Source organism: Bos taurus, chromosome X (genome assembly GCF_002263795.3).
Source record: "Bos taurus isolate L1 Dominette 01449 registration number 42190680 breed Hereford chromosome X, ARS-UCD2.0, whole genome shotgun sequence".
NCBI classification, from domain to species: Eukaryota; Metazoa; Chordata; class Mammalia; order Artiodactyla; family Bovidae; genus Bos; species Bos taurus.
The window spans coordinates 840,301-858,804 of record NC_037357.1 but is presented as its reverse complement, the minus strand read 5'-3'; the positions used below and the strand labels follow the sequence as shown (position 1 = coordinate 858,804).

General features: G+C 38.2%; 1 protein-coding gene across 2 annotated transcripts; it reads left to right on the top strand.

Moving 5' to 3' along the window:
* The first annotated feature begins 15,651 nt into the window (after positions 1–15,651).
* On the top strand, positions 15,652–17,477 carry CT83 (cancer/testis antigen 83). 2 transcript variants are annotated; one of them, XM_059883869.1, is made up of 2 exons: positions 15,652–16,047; positions 16,968–17,477. In XM_059883869.1, exons 1-2 carry the CDS (start codon positions 16,027–16,029, stop codon positions 17,253–17,255), a joined length of 309 nt encoding a protein of 102 aa, XP_059739852.1. In that variant the 5' UTR covers positions 15,652–16,026; the 3' UTR covers positions 17,256–17,477. The 2 variants fall into 2 exon arrangements, with proteins under 2 accessions (XP_059739852.1, XP_002699503.1); XM_002699457.6 differs by having other exon boundaries at positions 15,681–16,101; positions 16,968–17,472.
* Positions 17,478–18,504: the final 1,027 nt, after the last annotated feature.

Here is an 18,504-nt window from a genome sequence, read left to right as displayed (position 1 = left end):
TGGTCTTTGTCTTCCTGCTGTTATCTGAAAGTATATGCCCTCTACTGTGGTGATTCTATTCTCTCCTGCCCAGACTTGAACCACTTTCCCATATTATTCAGATAAGTTCTTCTCAAACTTTAATGTGCATGTGACTCACTGGTCTCTTGTTAAAATGCATATTCTCATACAGTAGGGCTGGGTTGGGGCCTGTATTTCTAATGAGCTCCTTGGTGACCACCACATCTGCTACTCTGGAGACAGCACTTTGAATATTAAGGTTTTAGGGGAGAGAAAAAGCTTTTCATCAACTTATTACTACCAAATAATGGTGTCAAAATTTTACCTTGTTCAGAAAAATGTGCATTTTAAAGTAAACCTTCAATAACTCTTAAGCAAATATAATATGGGAATCTTAAATACTACAGCCATATCAATGGAAGAAATATTTAGGGATAATTATCATTGAATCCCTTAAATCATGTGACAAAGTATAAAGATGCTTTGCTTATAAAAATGGCCAGGCCTACTAATTAGAGGACTCTAGGCAAAGGTTAAAATTCCCCCACTTTATGGATGTGGAAATTGAGTTCTAGTGAAATCAAATAACTGGCCTGAGGTCATAAAAGTTGGATTGGAGACAAAGAGGATTTAAAACTATTTTTCTGACTAGAAAAAAAAAAATCAGTGCTCTTTCTACAATGTAACTGTTTCTACCTGGCAACTAGAGAAATGTATAGTCACAAACAGGCTAAAAAATCCTTCAGGGGGCTTAAGATTTTTTTAAATTTAATTATCAGGTCAATGCAACTAGATTCTGGGGGAAGGGAAAGGGGCATTTGTTATTTCATTCCGTAATAATGCACACACATGTGCACATAATATTACTAAAAGCAAAAACTTTAGATTACGTATTCAAATATATCTCCAAACCTTGGTAAAGTTGATTCAAAAAAGGTAACAACATTCAAAACTCATAGATGAATTTAAGCAATAACCTTAAAAGGATAGTTTTGTTACTATCTTTGGAGGTTTATTGATTTTTTTCCAGCATTCAATCTCACCGTATTTTCTTATCAATTTGTAGGATTTCATTTACTATTTCTTTAAAGCTTGACTACTCTTTTTAGTACAATTTTAATATACTTTCTACTGAATTATTGAAATATAATTTAAAGTCAGAGAACAATAATAACAGTAGGATTCCAAGTCCAATGTACTGTAGACTGATCTTAAAATAGAGTCTGGAATAATAGTGCCCATTATCAGCTTTAGGACTGAAAGAGACCAAGAAATAAATAAGATGTAATGGGAAAGAAAAAAAAATCTAGTTTATTTCAAGGTGCAGTTCCTATTTCTTTGTATACAGTCAGCCACAGTCATTTCTTGAAGCTGAATAAATAAAGCAAAACATAACAACTAGCATCTAAAAACACATATAAAATTTAGTAATAATCATAAGCAAGAATATTTTTTCAATTGAAATGACTTCAATTTAGCTGAAATAGTTTTTATCCTAAGTCAGAAATACCCATATTTTAAACCACTTTTCACAGTCAGTCTATCTTCAAATAGTTACCAGCCTAAGTTAATGTGGAGACTAGGGGACAGCAGTTCCTTTCAAATTTATTTAGCTCAGGTCAGGACCTTCACCATTCGATCCACCTTAACCTCTGCCTTCCAGAGCAGGCTTTCATGGAAAAAATAGTGAACTGTACCAATCCTATAGAATGTATGTGTCTAAAGCATCATCTGACATTTTGTAAAGACTGCACTTTCCAGACAATAGAAACAGTGGGTTCTGCTCCTCATCTTAGAAACTAACTGAAGATTGCTTGGGGCAGTTTCGGTTCCATCTCAGCCATAATTCCCAATCTTTTGATGAGCTAATGACTTATAATCAATCTTTTTTGTCTTCTGCTTGTGACCTGCTCTGGTCTATATTCCCAGTTTCTCCTTGCATTTGCTCACTTTGATTTCTCTAACTTGCAAGTGTGCTTGGTATGACACACCCATCATTTTAGATCTCCAGGCTACTCAGTGGAAGTGAACATGTCAAACCAATCTCCTTCCGCCTTGGTGTTCATATATTCATTCTCTACATCTTTGTCTCTTTCTGCTTTGCAAATAGGTTCATTTGTACCATTTTTCTAGATTCCATATATACATGTATGTGTTAATATATGATATTTGTTTTTCTCTTGCTGACTTACTTCTCTCTGTATGGCAGACTCTAGGTCCATCCACATCTCTGCAAATGTCTACTTGCTTTAATGATTATTATATTTAAAGATTTGTTAGTTTTACATTTCTCACAGGAAAAAGAGCTTATTCTGGTTCAGTCTCAAACATACAAACATACAGAGGCATGTTAAAGTACAAAACTTTGGCTTTAGGGGATCATACTCATGCTGCTGCTGCTGCTGCTAAGTCGCTTCAGTCGTGTCCGACTCTGTGTGACCCCATAGACGGCAGCCCACCAGGCTCCCCCGTCCCTGGGATTCTCCAGGCAAGAACACTGGAGTGGGTTGCCATTTCCTTCTCCAATGCATGAAAGTGAAAAGTGAACGGGAAGTCACTCAGTCATGTCTGACTCTCCGCGACCCCATGGACTGCAGGCTACCAGGCTCCTCCATCCATGGGATTTTCCAGGCAAGAGTACTGGAGTGGGGTGCCATTGCCTTCTCCAACTCATGCTACTGTAAAGCATATTTGATTACAGTCCTCATATTATTTTTGTATAATGAATACATGTCATATAGCATGTGTATCTTTGGTTGAAATAACCTGTGATTTGCTTTGTATCATTTCTCAAATTTAGATAATTTATTTTCCTTGTGTGGGTGTAATTTAGTTAAAATTAGGTTTTTAACTAAAATGTTATGATTTCTGAGGTTGCTAACTTTAAAAACTGCTCCCCAGTGTGTGAAATCCCTGATGCCCCTACCTGAAACAAATGGAAAACTTATTCTTTAGATGTATCTTCAAAAAACCAGGATGCCTAGGATTCCCACAGAGGAATATGCATGCACACACTCAAACAATTAACATACAATGCAAATAACACAAATTTGTGATCTATCCTTAAGAAGTTCTGCAGCTACAAGAAATAGTAATCCAGAAATAAAAGAACAATACTAACTCCCTCCCCCAAACCAAACCCTAAAGATATATATAACATGATTAAAGGCACTAAAGGGAATAGAAGTTACAAGAAGAAAAATAAAGAAAATAACTACAATAATTATAAAACTTCAATAAAGAAAAATAAGGTCACTAAATTTAAAAACTAAAGTGATTCAGAATTGAGATAGAAAATATTACAGAGGGATTAAGAGACATAGAAGTGTGAATGACACACCTGACAAGCATTCCAAAAGAAGAGAATAGAAAATATAAAGAAACAATATGAAAATAAGGAAGGATTTTCCAGAATGTAAGGAAGACATGAATCCTCAGATTGAAAGATTAAAGCCGAGATTCCTTAAAAAACTGGAAATAGAACTGCCTTATGACCCAGGAATCCCACTGCTGGGCATACACACCGAGGAAACCAGAAGGGAAAGAGACACGTGTACCCCAATGTTCATTGCAGCACTGTTTATAATAGCCAGGACACAGAAGCAACCTAGATGTCCATCAGCAGATGAATGGATAAGAAAGCTGTGGTACATATACACAATGGAGTATTACTCAGCCATTAAAAAGAATACATTTGAATCAGTTCTAATGAGGTGGATGAAACTGGAGCCTATTATACAGAGTGAAGAAAGCCAGAAAGAAAAACACCAATACAGTATACTAACACATATATATTGAATTTAGAAAGATGGTAATGATAACCCTGTACACGAGACAGGAAATGATACACTGATGTATAGAACAGTCTTTCGGACTCTGTGGGAGAGGGAGAGGGTGGGAAGATTTGGGAGAATGGCATTGAAACATGTATAATATCATGTATGAAACGAGTCGCCAGTCCAGGTTCAATGCACGATACTGGATGCTTGGGGCTGGTGCACTGGGAAGACCCAGAGGGATGATATGGGGAGGGAGGAGGGTTCAGGATGGGGAACACGTGTATACCTGTGGCGGATCATGTTGATATATGGCAAAACCAATACAATATTGTAAAGTTAAAAAATAAATGAAAAAAGTAAAAGAGTAAAGTGCTGATCAAGATAAATTGAACAGTGAAAACAAGATTAGTTGTTGTCCAATTAGCAATCAAAGAAATAAAAGTCAAAATGTGGTGTATATATTTAGTTAACATTTTAAAGATACAAATCCTCAATGATGATAATGTGGATACTCATTCTTCTTTATCTATTCATCCATCAGTGGGCTCTTAGGTTATTTTCCTATCTTGGCTATTGTATACAATTCTGCAATAAACATAGGGGTGTGCTGTGATAAGTCGCTTCAGTAGTGATGGACTTTTTTGCAACTCCATGGACCATAGCCTAACGGACTCCTCTGTCCATGGGGATTCTCCAGGCAACAATACTGGAGTGGGTTGCCACGCCCTCCTCCAGGGGGTCTTCCTGACCCAGGGATCCAACCTATGTCACTTATGTCTCCTGCATTGGCAGGCGGGCTCTTTACCAGTAGTGCCACCATATTGCAAATAAAAACCACAATGAACTATCTCCTCATAGCTGTCAAAATGGCTATTATAAAAAAGACAACAAATTACAAACACTGGTGAGAATGTAGAGAAAAAGGAACCCTCGAGCACTGTTAATAAGAATGTAAATTGATGCAGACAGTTGGAAAAGTGTGATGGGTCCTCAAAAAAATTAAGAATAGATGTAATATATGATCCTTTTGGATATTGACTATTCATATTCCTCCTTTGTGAATTGCTTGTCCGTATTCTTTGACCATCTTTTATTAATAACAATTAAAAAAAAACAAATATAAAGGAGTTCTTTATGGATTCTTGACCCCTCAACTGGTTTTGGTTATACCTGTGGCATTGTCTTCTCACAGTCATATCTTCTAATTTTACCTTGTCTTTTGTCATATGGAAAGATTTAAATTGTTACTTCCTAGAAGTGGAAGTCCCACCTTGTTTTTAAATTCCTCCAAGGTATTCATCATAGTATGAGTTTTAATAGCAATGCCTAATAAGCAACCCCACATCCAAGGAGTGATGGCTGTGTGGGTGCAGGAAGGCCAAAAGGAGCTACTCCATGTTCAAGTTCAGGAGGGGGTGGCTGTGAGGAGATACCCCTCCTCCAAGGCAAGGAGCAGTGCTGCGCTTTGCTGGAGCAGCTGTGAAGAGACACCCCACGTCCAATGTAAGAGAAACCCAAGTAAGACAGTAGGTGTTGCAAGAGGCATCAGAGGGCAGACACACAAACTATACTCACAGAAAACTTGTCAATCTAATCACGCTAGGACCACAGCCTTGTCTAACTCAATGAAACTAAGCCATGTCCGTGGGGCAACCCAAGACGGGCAGGTCATGGTGGACAGGTCTGACAGAATGTGGCCCACTGGAGAAGGGAATGGCAAACCACTTCAGTATTCTTGCCTTGAGAACCCCATGAACAGTATGAAAAGGCAAAATAGTAGGATACTGAAAGAAGAACTCCCCAGGTCGGTAGGTGCCCAATATGCTACTGGAGATCAGTGGAGAAATAACTCCAGAAAGAATGAAGGGATGGAGCCAAAACAAATACAATACCCAGTTGTGGATGTGACTGGTGATACAAGCAAAGTCCGATTCTGTAAAGAGCAATATTGCATAAGAACCTGGAATGTTAGGTCCAGGAATCAAGGCAAATTGGAAGTAGTCAAACAGGAGATGGCAAGAGTGAACGTTGACCAACCACCTCATTAGAACTGATTCAAATGTATTCTTTTTAATGGCTGAGTAATATGGTTAAAACTGGAGCCGATTATACAGAGTGAAGCCAGAAAGAAAAACACCAATACAGTATACTAATGCATATATATGGAATTTAGAAAGATGGTAACCATAACCCTGTATGTGAGACAGCAAAAGAGACACAGATGTATAGAACAGTCTTTTGGACTCTGTGGGAGAGGGAGGGGGGAGATAACTTGGGAGAATGGCATTGAAACATGTATAATATCATATAAGAAACGAATCACCAGCCCAGGTTTGATGCAGGATACAGGATGCTTGGGGTTGGTGCACTGGGATGACCCAGAGAGATGGTATGGTGAGGGAGATGGGAGGGGGGTTCAGGATTGGGAACACGTGTACACCCATGGCAGATTCATGTTGATGTATGGCAAAACAAATACAATATTGTAAAGTAATTAGCCTCTAATTAAAATAAATTAAAAAAAAGAAAAGAGTGAACGTTGACATTCTAGGAATCAGCAAACTAAAATGAACTGGAATGGGTGAATTTAACTCAGATGACCATTATATCTACTACCGTGGGCAGGAATCCCTTAGAAGAAATGGAGTAGCCATCATAGTCAACAAAAGAGTCCGAAACGCAGTACTTGGATGCAATCTCAAAAATGACAGAATGATCTCTGTTTGTTTCCAAGGCAAACCATTCAATATCACAGTAATCCAAGTCTATGCCCCAACCAGTAATGCTGAAGAAGCTGAAGTTGAACGGTTCTATGAAGACCTACAAGACCTTTTAGAACTAACATCCCCCAAAAATGTCCTTTTCATTATAGGGGACTGGAATGCAAAAGTAGGAAGTTAAGAAACACCTAGAGTAACAGGCAAATTTGGCCTTGGAATGAAGAATGAAGCAGGGCAAAGACTAATAGAGTTTTGCCAAGAGAACACACTGGTCATAGCAAACACTCTCTTTCAAAAACACAAGAGAAGACTCTACACATGGACATCACCAGATGGCCAACACTGAAATCAGATTGATTATATTCTTTGCAGCCAAAGATGGAGAAGCTCTCTACAATCAGCAAAAACAAGCCCAGGAGCTGACTGTGGCTCATATCATGAGCTCCTTATTGTTAAATTCAGTCTTAAATTGAAGAAAGTAGGGAAAACCACTAGACCATTCAGGTATGACCTAAATCAAATCCCTTATGATTATACAGTGGAAGCGAGAAATAGATTTAAGGGACTAGATCTGATAGAGTGCCTGATGAACTATGGATGGAGGTTCACGACATTGTACAGGAGACAGGGATCAAGACCATCCCCATGGAAAAGAAATGCAAAAAAGCAAAATGGTTGTCTGGGGAGACCTTACAAATAGCTGTGAAAGGAAGAGAAGCCAAAAGCAAAGGAGAAATGGAAAGATATAAGCATCTGAATGCAGAGTTCCAAAGAATAGCAAGAAGAGATAAGAAAGCCTTCCTCAGCTATCAATGCAAAGACATAGAGGAAAACAACAGAATGGGAAAGACTAGAGATCTCTTCAAGAAAATTAGAGATACCAAGGGAACATTTCATGCAAAGATGGGCTCGATAAAGGACAGAAATTGTATGGACCTAACAGAAGCAGAAGATATAAAGAACAGGTGGCAAGAATACACAAAACTGTACAAAAAAGTTCTTAATGACCCAGATAATCATGATTGTGTGATCACTCACCTAGAGCCAGACATCCTGGAATGTGAAGTCAAGTGGGCCTTAGAAAGCATCCCTATGAACAAAGCTAGTGGAGAAGGTGATGGAATTCCAGTTGAGCTATTTCAAATCCTGGAATATGATGCTGTGAAAGTGTTACACTCAATATGCAAGCAAATTTGGAAAACGCAGCAGTGGTGACAGGACTGGAAAAGGTCAGTTTCCATTCCAATCCCAAAGAAAGGCAAAGTTAAAGAATGCTCAAACTACTGCACAACTACACTCATCTCACAGGCTAGTACAGAGAAGTAATGGCAACACACTCCGGTACTCTTGCCTGGAAAATCCCATGGATGGAGGAGCCTGGTGAGCTGTAGTCTATGGGGTCGCGAAGAGTTGGACACGACTGAGCGACTTCCCTTTCAGTTTTCACTTTCATGCATTGGAGAAAGAAATGGCAACCCACTCCAGTGTTCTTGCCTGGAGAATCCCAGGGACAGGGGAGCCTGGTGCGCTGCCGTCTATGGGGTCACACAGAGTCGGACACGACTGAAGTGACTTAGCAGCAGCAGCAGCACACGCTAGTAAAATAATGCTCAAAATTCTCCAAGCCAGGCTTCAGCAGTATGTGAACCGTGAACTTTCAGATGTTCAAGCTGGTTTTACAAAAGGCAGCGGAAGCAGAGATCAAATTGCCAACATCCGCTGGATCATCGAAAAAGGAAGAGAGTTCCAGAAAAACATCTATTTCTGCTTTATTGACTATGCCAAACCCTTTGACTGTGTGGATCACAATAAACTGTGGAAAATTTTGAAAGAGATGGGAATACCAGACCATCTGACCTGCCTCTTGAAAAACCTTTATGCAGGTCAGGAAGCAACAGTTAGAACTGGACATGGCACAACAGACTGGTTCCAAATAGGAAAACGAGTATGTCAAGGATGTATATTGTCACCCTACTTATTTAACTTATATGCAGAGTACATCATGAGAAATGCTGGGCTGGCAGAAGCACAAGCTGAAATCAAGTTTGCCAGGAGAAATATCAATAACCTCAAATATGCAGATGACACCACCCTTATGGCAGAAAGTGAAGAGGAACTAAAAAGCCTCTTGATGAAGGTGAAAGAGGAGAGTGAAATAGTTGGCTTAAAGCTCAACATTTAGAAAACTAAGATCATGGCATCTTGTCCCATCACTTCTTGGGAAATAGATGAGGAAACAGTGGAAACAGTGTCAGACTTTATTTTGGGGGGCTCCAAAATCACTGCAGATGGTGACTGCAGCCATGAAATTAAAAGACACCTACTCCTTGGAAGGAAAGTTTTGACAACCTAGATAGCATAGTAAAAAGCAGAGACATTACTTTGCCAACAAAAGTCCATCTAGTCAAGGCTATGGTTTTTCCAGTGGCCATGTATGGATGTGAGAGTTGGACTGTGAAGAAAGCTGAGCGCCGAAGAATTGATGCTTTTGAACCGTGATGTTGGAGAAGACTCTTGAGAGTCCCTTGGACTGCAAGGAGATCCAACCAGTCCATTCTAAAGGAGATCAGCCCTGGGTGTTCTTTGGAAGGAATGATGCTAAAGCTGAAACTGCAGTACTTTGGCCTCCTCATGGGAAGAGTTGACTCACTGGAAAAGACTCTGATGCTGGGAGGGTTTGGGGGCAGGAACTGAACTGAATAAGCTTTGGCCACACATATGTCCACTTCTTTGCTCACCATCATCTTTTGCCTTTCCATGACTTCAAGGTCCAGCCTCTTTCTCATTTCAGTATAATCTTTAGGAGAAAGAAATGGCAAGTCATTCCAGTAATCTTGCCTGGAAAATTTTCCATGGACAGAGGAGCCAGTGGGCTACAGTCCATGGGGTCACAAAGAATCAGACATAACTGAGTGACTGAGTGCAGCCCACAGCATTATTATTATCATAATTTTTGTCAATTGTTTTGCTTCATTTTTAATATTTTTACCAATCGTACACTAGACCATTCATCTTTGTTCTGTTTCCCAATCTCTTTCCACATCCACATATTCATGTTTTAACACCACATTGTTTTAAAAGTGTTTTTTTAAATACATTTTTATATAAGCAAGTATCTTCTCTCTATTTTTGTTCTTCAAAAATTTCCCAGCTGTCTCATATTTTAAATTTCCAGATGAATGTTAAAATCACTTTCTTACGTTTCAAAAATCCTCTTGGGATTTTGATCTGAAATGGCAATCCACTCCAGTACTATTGCCTGGAAAATCCCATGGACAGAAGAGCCTGGTAGGCTACAGTGCATGGGGTTGCAAAGAGTTGGACACGACTGAGCAATTTCACTTTCACTTTCTTTCACAGGTAAATTACATCTGAATTTTTGAAAACTTGGCATGTTTATATTGTTTAGTCTTCCTATCCAGGAACATGTTCTTCTATATTTACATAAATCTTGTATCTCTCCTAGTGAAGTTTTGTAATTTTCTTCAGCCAATTTTTAGTTTTTTGTTTCTGGGTATTTTGTATATTATGTTGTCATTTTAAGTGGTCTCATTTTCTAACTAGCTATTATCAGTACATGACTTCCCTGGTGGCTCACACTGTAAAGAATCTGCCTGCAATTTGGGAGACCCAGGTTTGATCCCTGGGTTGGAAGAGCCCCTGGAGGAAGAGAATGGCCACCCACTCCAATATTCTTGGCTAGAAAATTCTATGGACAGAGGAGCCTGGAGGGCTACAGTCCATGGGGTCACAAAGAGTCAGACACAACTGAGCGACTAACACTTTCACTTTTTTTTCCCACTTATTATAGGTATATAAGAAAGCTCTTTAACCTGTTCACTGACTTTGCTTCCTGGAACTTTACTAAAGTCATTCGTTCTAAGATTTTTTATTTAGAATCTTTTAGATTTTCTGTGCAGATATTTCTTAGTGCATTCACTAGAATTTCTATACTACTATTAAATAATCATAGTGATGCAACACAATTGTTTTGTTCTTGATGTTGATTATGTCCCCAGTGTGTTGTTGTTACAGATGTTGGTTATTGTTTTCTTCTATCATAATATTAAGGGCCTATTCTTTTATGCCCAGGCTTTTAAAAAATTAACACTTGGTTTAATTAATCCAAAAATGGATGTTGAAATTTAGCAAATTAGTCTTTTGGACACCTGTTGAGATAGTCTTATATCATTTTCTTTTGACCTATGGAAATGATATATTAGAGATTTCCTGACGTTGTCCTCCTAATATTCTGAAATAAACTATATTTGATGACATTAGTTTTAAAATATTGTCCATATTTTATTTGCTTAGTGCTTTGTGTTAGGTTGTTTTTTTTTTTTTCTTCATTTTAAGAGTATCATTCTTTAAATCCTCTATGTTACACTTGGCAAGATTTTATGTCAGGGTTACATTAGCCTCAAAAAATGCATTTGTCATGATCTGACTTTTTAAATCACTGGTTATTTAAATACTTCATGAAAATCTGAAAAGAAAAACCAACAAATCAGTGTGGGAATTTGAATACAGCTTCCCGATAGAATATAAGCTGCAAGGAGAATTACTATCTGTTTTGTTCACTACTGTATCCCTACTGTTCTAGAACAGTGCCTGGTATTCAGTAAATGTTTGTTGAAAAAATAGAAAGTAATGAATAGTCTCCCTGGACATTTAACAGAGTTGCTTGGAAGGTTTTTTTTTCTTCCTGATGTATCCTGTGTTTTGCTCTATAAAGCTCTTTCAGGGCATCACTTATATGCGTGCACCCACACACACGCGCGCACACACACACACCGCTCCTCAAAAAAAAAAAAAAAAGGTTTATTATAAATAAACAACTCAAATATAAATATCAGTAGAAAAATCTGCATTGTACTTAAATTACCCACTGACATTAATAACAATTATCAACACTTTCCATTATTACAAGTTATAAAAAGGCTGCAAATTATATTTTAATGCAATTTTCAGGTTGGCATTTCAAAGTTTCAGTGACAAACATAACAAATTGTTAAAGTCTCAATTTGAGATGGACATTGTAGCTCATTCTCTTAGTAAAAAAGCTAAAAGCAATTCTTCTTCTAAGTCATTTAATACTTTCCAGAACAGATTACAGATCTAAAGGTCATTTAAAATAAGCTCTAAATGTCACTTAAAGGAAAACAATGTCACTGAAAATAAAATACCAGATTTAAGTATCATCATTCAGATTATATAATCTTTTTATTTTGCCTCTATTACAACATCAGGGGTGATATGGGGGTAGAGGAACAAAAAAATCTCAGGTTAGGGTTGATCATAACTATATTATCTTTATCCTTTCTCTTTTTAAGAAAATAAATATGGTGTAGAAATTTTGACTCAATCTGATTAATTTTAAAGGGCATGTTCTCAGCAAAATTCTATGGCAATTTATGTGTAGTGAAGTCTGGATTATGCTGTCAGTGATCAATGATCTGTGGTATATTTAACATACCACTCATTTATTTGACCCTGGATTGTACGATGTGATTCCAAATGAAAGGAAGCTATAATTGAAAAGTACAAAGCAACCAGGAAAAAAAAATGAAATGAAACAAACCTACCATGCCCTCTGTTGATGAAATGTGTGACTAGAGAATGTATGATTAGAGAGAAAAAATTCAACATGTTTCTTAGTTCTTTTTTTTTTTTAAGTTTCTCTAAATTGTGTTCTAATTGAATTTCATAAAATAAGCATTTTATATTCTTCTGTTTTTACAGCATTCAGCACAAAATTATGTCAGTTAAAAGGAAACAGTATCCATTTATAAATGGTTAATGCAGTAGGCCCAGTCACACAGCCTTGAATAGGTGTGATCTACTTGAAACTCGCTCTGGAAGAACAACAATTGGAAAGGAAGAACCATTTTTAGACAATTTCAATTAAGGCAAGGTGGAAAAGGTAGAAAGATGGAATTCTGAACAAGCCAGATTGCTGTCCTCCCTCTCCTTTTCCCTAATCTTCAAATATCAGCCAAGTCCTTATAAATGATGAAGTTCATGTGCATCTTATGGGTGCAAGGATGGGTTGGTATCCTGAGACAAAATCTAAATCTTCTCTAGAAGGTGTCAGAGAGATTGACAGACATTCTTCAATAACTCCTCATTTTCTTCTTCTCAGTAGCATAACCATAAATTTTGATTTGGCTCAGTACACAAAACAAAAACTATATTTCTTGGCCTCCTTTGTAGCTAGATTTGACCACTTATCTACATTCTGGCCCATAATGAAAGTGGTAGCATCATGTGCTGCTTAAAAGACAGGAGGCTCATCCTTCACATTTTCCACCAGCCTGGTAACAGAACAATTCGTCAATACAATTTGTCATACTGAGGATGACAAAGCAAAGGAGTATAACAAACCAGGGTTCCCAATACATTTATGAATCTCCCCTGCCCACACTGAATTGCTTGTCTTTTAATCAACTCTGTTTATTTAAGTTATTGTTACAATGAAATATTCTTCAACTTTAAAAAGAAAAGAAATTCTGACAAGGGCTACAACATGGATGAAGCTTAAAGACATACTTACATTCTGTAAGCAAGTCACAACACAACAAATATTGTGTAATTTCACTTATATGAGATACTTAGTATATTCAAATTCATAGAGACAGACAGTAGAATGGTAGTTTCCAGAGGATGAGTGGAGGGGTGAAAAGGAACTTAGTGTTTAATGAGGACAGATTTTCAGTTGGAAAAGATGAAAAAGTTTTGGAGATGGATGGTTGTACAACAATGCAAATTTACTTACTGCCACAGAAGTGTACACCTAAAATTGGTTAAAATGATAAATTCTATGTTTTATATACTTTACTACAATAAAAAAATGCAAAAAAGTCAATGGTTAGCAACAATGTGTGTGATGAGAATATTTTCCAAAATCTCTGAAGTGCTCCCTTGGATATCAGTAGGATCAAAATTCAAAATTCTATTGTTGGAGACAATGTTACTGGGCTTCACTCAATTTTATTTGATGAAACAAGAAATTAAGTGTTAACCACAATTACATGCCTACAGTGACATGAGGGAATTTCTTACACATCTAGAGCTTCAGTTGCTATTTACATGCAGATGCTTCATAAACCTATGTCTTCAATTATTTCACTGAGGTCAATTATTCATGTTTCAAAGTGTTAGGTTGGAAGTTAGACATGAGCAACCAGAGGAGGCCTGGCTGTAAGGGATGGAAGCCTATCTCTGAACTCCATCCAAGAAACACCCAGGAGAGCTCACAGATGCTACAAAATAACTATACTTTTCGACTCCTGCACATGCGCCCTAGGCACAAGTGGATACAAAATGACCACAGGGACTTCTCCAAGTAACTTTAGGCAGTTAGGATCTCATTAAGGGCTCATGAATATTCTACATCTAATTATTACAGAATTATGGGAAGACATAAATAATACAACTTGCTGTTATATAATTGTCAATTGGCCTTGAGCATACGCCCATTAGCATTCCCTTTCATTGATTGGTGGTGGGTGCAAGCCCTACTTTGCATCAGGCATAACCAAAAGGAGGAGACTGGAAGTATAGATGGGGGAAGCCAAGAGGGTTTGACAGGAAGGATCAGGGCAACTCTTTTGGCAGTGTTGGACTAAGAAAAGCTCTGTCTGCTTGAGTTGAATGTTCTACATCTTTTGGTTCATCACTCCAATTCTTTGTTGTGACAAAACAAGAACAAAGGGAAGAGAAATAAACCAACCTGACAAAAGTCATGTCACACTCAACATGCCCAATACCAAATTCATGATCAGCATCCCCATACTTGGTTATTTGCCATGCATCTGATTGAGTAAGCCATAAAGCCAGGACCTTCACTCTCCTTTACATCTCACATCCTATTATATGCTCCTGTGCCATGATGTACCTCCTGTTATCAGTTATTTCATTAATACTTTTACATTATTTCTGTATTTGATTATTATTTCTCACACTAGAGTGCACATTCTGGGTGAGCAGAGACTTTAGTTTTGCTCATAATCGTATTCCCAGAATACAACACAGTGCCTGCCCTTTACATGCTCTACTGCTGCTGCTAAGTCACTTCAGTCGTGTCCGACTCTGTGCGAGCCCATAGACGGCAGCCCACCAGGCTCCCCCGTCCCTGGGATTCTCCAGGCAAGAACACTGGAGTGGGTTGCCATTTCCTTCTCCAATGCATGAAAGTGAAAAGTGAAAGTGAAGTCGCTCAGTCGTGCCCGACTCTTAGGGACCCCATGGACTGCAGCCTACCAGGCTCCTCCATCCATGGGATTTTCCAGGCAAGAGTACTGGAGTGGGGTGCCATTGCCTTCTCTGGCCCTTTGCATGGGTGTTTAATAAATACATGTTAAATAAATCTTTAAAGTTGAACTCATAACTGGGAAAAAAGTTTGATATAAAAATGCATAAATGTAATTCCTCTCCTTCCTATCTTTATGAAGATGTGAGTTATTTCCCAAGCAGAGTTAGTGGGTTACAGTTTGACACTTATCTTGAGATTATACTGGCTATTGCTTTAGTACTGACTTTTAGTTCAGTGTCATCTTGTACATTTACCTGAATTTCTTGAACACTTCTAACTTGTACAATGATTTCTGTATCTGTCCCTTCTCATTAACTAATCCAAATATACTGTTCCATTCCTTGGGTGAAGAATAGTAAATATTTGTGGCTCACAAGTGTAGGTAGAAGTCCTGAGGATGGGGATGAGGATGAGGGAATGGGAGTTTATCTCAGAACTCAAACTTTGTGGATTCAAGCTGTGCTTTTGCTACTAGTTTCAAATGAGTTTACTTAACACCTGAATCTGTTTCTGCATTTCCTGAAGTAGACACACCATTAAAGATACCTATAGCACAAAATTATTGTGAGAACTATATGGAGAAATGGCCCTGGAATTACTTTTTAAACTGTACAGTGGCACAAACGTACATTATCCTGATGTGAATATAGTTGGAGTGAATCCTAAAATAGCAGCAGAGGTGGTAAGGAGGTATTTGGCCACGACTCACAATATGTAGGTAACTACTTTTACAGTGTATTTCTACCTTGCTTTTGAACTTGTTTTTGAAATGAATAATGAAGTGGTTGCAGCAAAGAAAAATTCTTAACAGAAAAAGGGGGGGGGGAGCACTTCTAAAATCTAGCATTTAACCAGTCAATTTGGTGTTTTACTTCTATTGTGGTTCAGCTTCCCCCAAATCCCAAACTCTCCCACCATCTCTAACTATCCTAACTGTAATCAGGTGTGCGGTATGTGCTGCCTGGTTTCCCCTCAAGCTGGTGTTACGTCATCAGATTGTGACGTACCGCCCCCTGTGCGTGCTCAATTGTGAGGTCACACGCTCTCCGGTATATAAGGCTGGACGCTGCCTGGTATCCCACTTGCACCAGGCAGTGAGGGGCGCTGAGCGTCCTGGCCCGTGGCTTCCCGGGCGGCTAGTGGCCCCCTGCTTCCCAACTGCCAGCTGTGTGCCTCAGTGCCCGAGAAGAGGGAAGAGATTTGAAGAGGCGCCATGAGCTTCCTGTTCCTACTAGTGAGCAGCATTCTGTTTGCCTTCATGTTTGTCTTCTGGAAAACCTGGTTTCAGGTAAAGTGTGTAAGAGCAGTTGGAATTAGATGAAGCTCGACAAATACATGGCTTGGGGAGGGAGGTGTGTTTAAGAGAGTAGATAGTAAAGAAAGAGTAAGGCGGGGGTCACCCCATTCCTTTCTCCTTTGAAAGGGCTCAGATGTCGACTCTACCTCACACTTCTCCCATGTTGACCAGTAGTCCCACAGCTGTACTGTGTTGTGAAAAGCCCCAAGTCACTAGGTGATGGGGTCAGTTTTTCATCCACTTGAAAAGTACAGCAGAAAGTGTCCATCTGCCCCCTCCCATTTTAAGAAAGTGTACCTACTCTCTTCCTCTCTGGCTTTTACTACCCCCATGTAATTCTGTTTGCCTCTTCCTCCCTTGTATTTTCATTTTCAGTCATCTTTATGACAGCTTTGGGTGGGGGAGGGGGCATCACAGATAACTAAGGTCAAAATGTGGGTTTCCTGGTGATGTTTAAAGTTCCAAGTGAAGTGCTTTTAGATAAGAATGAAACAGGGTCCAAGTATAAGACCTACTGGAATGCCCAAGAAATGTAAGCCAAGGCTATGGCATTTTGGTATCAGAAGGCTACTTTTCATTTTTTTTTTTTCTCTCACTCTTTGGGAAAGACATATTTCCAAATTAAAGTATTCATTCAACAGATTTTTTTTGTCTTTTTTTAAATTTTATTTTATTTTTAAACTTTACATAATTGTATTAGCTTTGCCAAATATCAAAATGAATCAACAGATTTTTAATCTTGGGGGAGGTCAATCAGTTCATTTTGGTAAACCAAGACTAAGAATGTTATTATTTGGTGGTATTTGGACATTGCTAAAGTCAATAAACTACATATGTTTAATTTCCTTCCCTTACAGAGAAACACTGGTGAAATGTCATCAAATTCAACTTCTCTTGCACTAGTAAGATCATCCTCTTCTACTCAGTCAACTAAGAGCAATATTGATAAGAGTCTTTTGGTCAACAGTCTCTCTCGGGATATCTTGATTAATTTCCCACACTCAATAGCCATGCAGAGGCGAATATTGGTAAACCTCAGGATCGTGGACTACAAGCTGGCTGAGCTGGAACAATTCCTAGTTACTAAGGGTTTAAATGGTGCATTAGTTAACCGGAAATCCACTGACAAGCCTACAGAAGTGTAATAACAATTGAGGCAATCATTAAAGGGACTTTGAGTGGATTCATTTGATTATATGTGTTTATACCAAATGAATTATTATTTAAAAGGGGAGGGGTGCCAAGTCAGATACAGAATCCAGACACTGTCAGTTTGCTTACATTTAGAGAGTTGATTATGTTGCTAACATATTTTACTGGAGAAGGAATGAAAGCACAATAGAGACAGAAACAGTTTGAGTTGTTTTCTTTTTATTAGTTACAGTAAAAAGAATATAGTTGAGATATAGTGATTTTAACTTGAATTGTGAAAGTTTTTTTTTTTTTTTCCTAGTGGTTTACAATACAATACTGTAAATGTCTCCAAGTTTGCATTAAAGTAAATGAGATTTGATGGAACTTTTTTCCATTATGCAGAATAGTCTAACACTATTGAATCTGTGTAATAATACTAAGAGCTATCATTGAGCACCCTAAAATGTGCCAGGGACTCTGTTAAGATCTGTGCTTTACATACTTGTAAAGATAGTCACAGGAACTCTTAACTACTCTTCATAGTCAGCTATTGAAGTAGACTACTTTTCCAGCACCACCTCTGCTACTAATTAGATATTTCATTAGAAGTGTGCCTAAATCTTCCCTGAATTGCAAGTCACCTGTAGAAAATTATATGCATTTTTTTTATTTGGGAAAAACCCACACCTCAAATAGCACCAAAATATAATGGTAGAATGTATATAATATAATATGGTTTAACATTAAAGTATGTATATGCTGTATTTAGCAATCTATTTTAAATATTTTATAAAATCTAGTAATCTGTTGACATTCACTAACAGCATTTGACCTACCCTCAAAGAAAACCCTCAGAATATATAACATAAGTTCATCTTATGTGTGTTAGTTGCTTAGTCGTGTCCGACTCTTTGCAACCCAATGGACCATAGCCCGCCAGGCTCCTCTGTCCATGGAATTCTCCAGGCAAGAATACTGGAGTGTGTAGCCATTCCCTTCTCCAGGGTATCTTCTTGACCCAGGGATTGAACCCAGTTCTCCTGCATTGCAGGCAGATGCTTTACCATCTGAACTACCAGGGAAGCCTCAAAGAAAATCCTCAAAATATCTAACACAAGTTCATCATATATATATACATAATTCACTGAGATTCTTTAATTACAGGCCTACCTATCTACCTAACTTCATGCCCCCTGCCCCCAAAATAAGTTACCAGTATAAATTAAAGGAAAACCTTAATCCCTTACTCATTTAATCTTC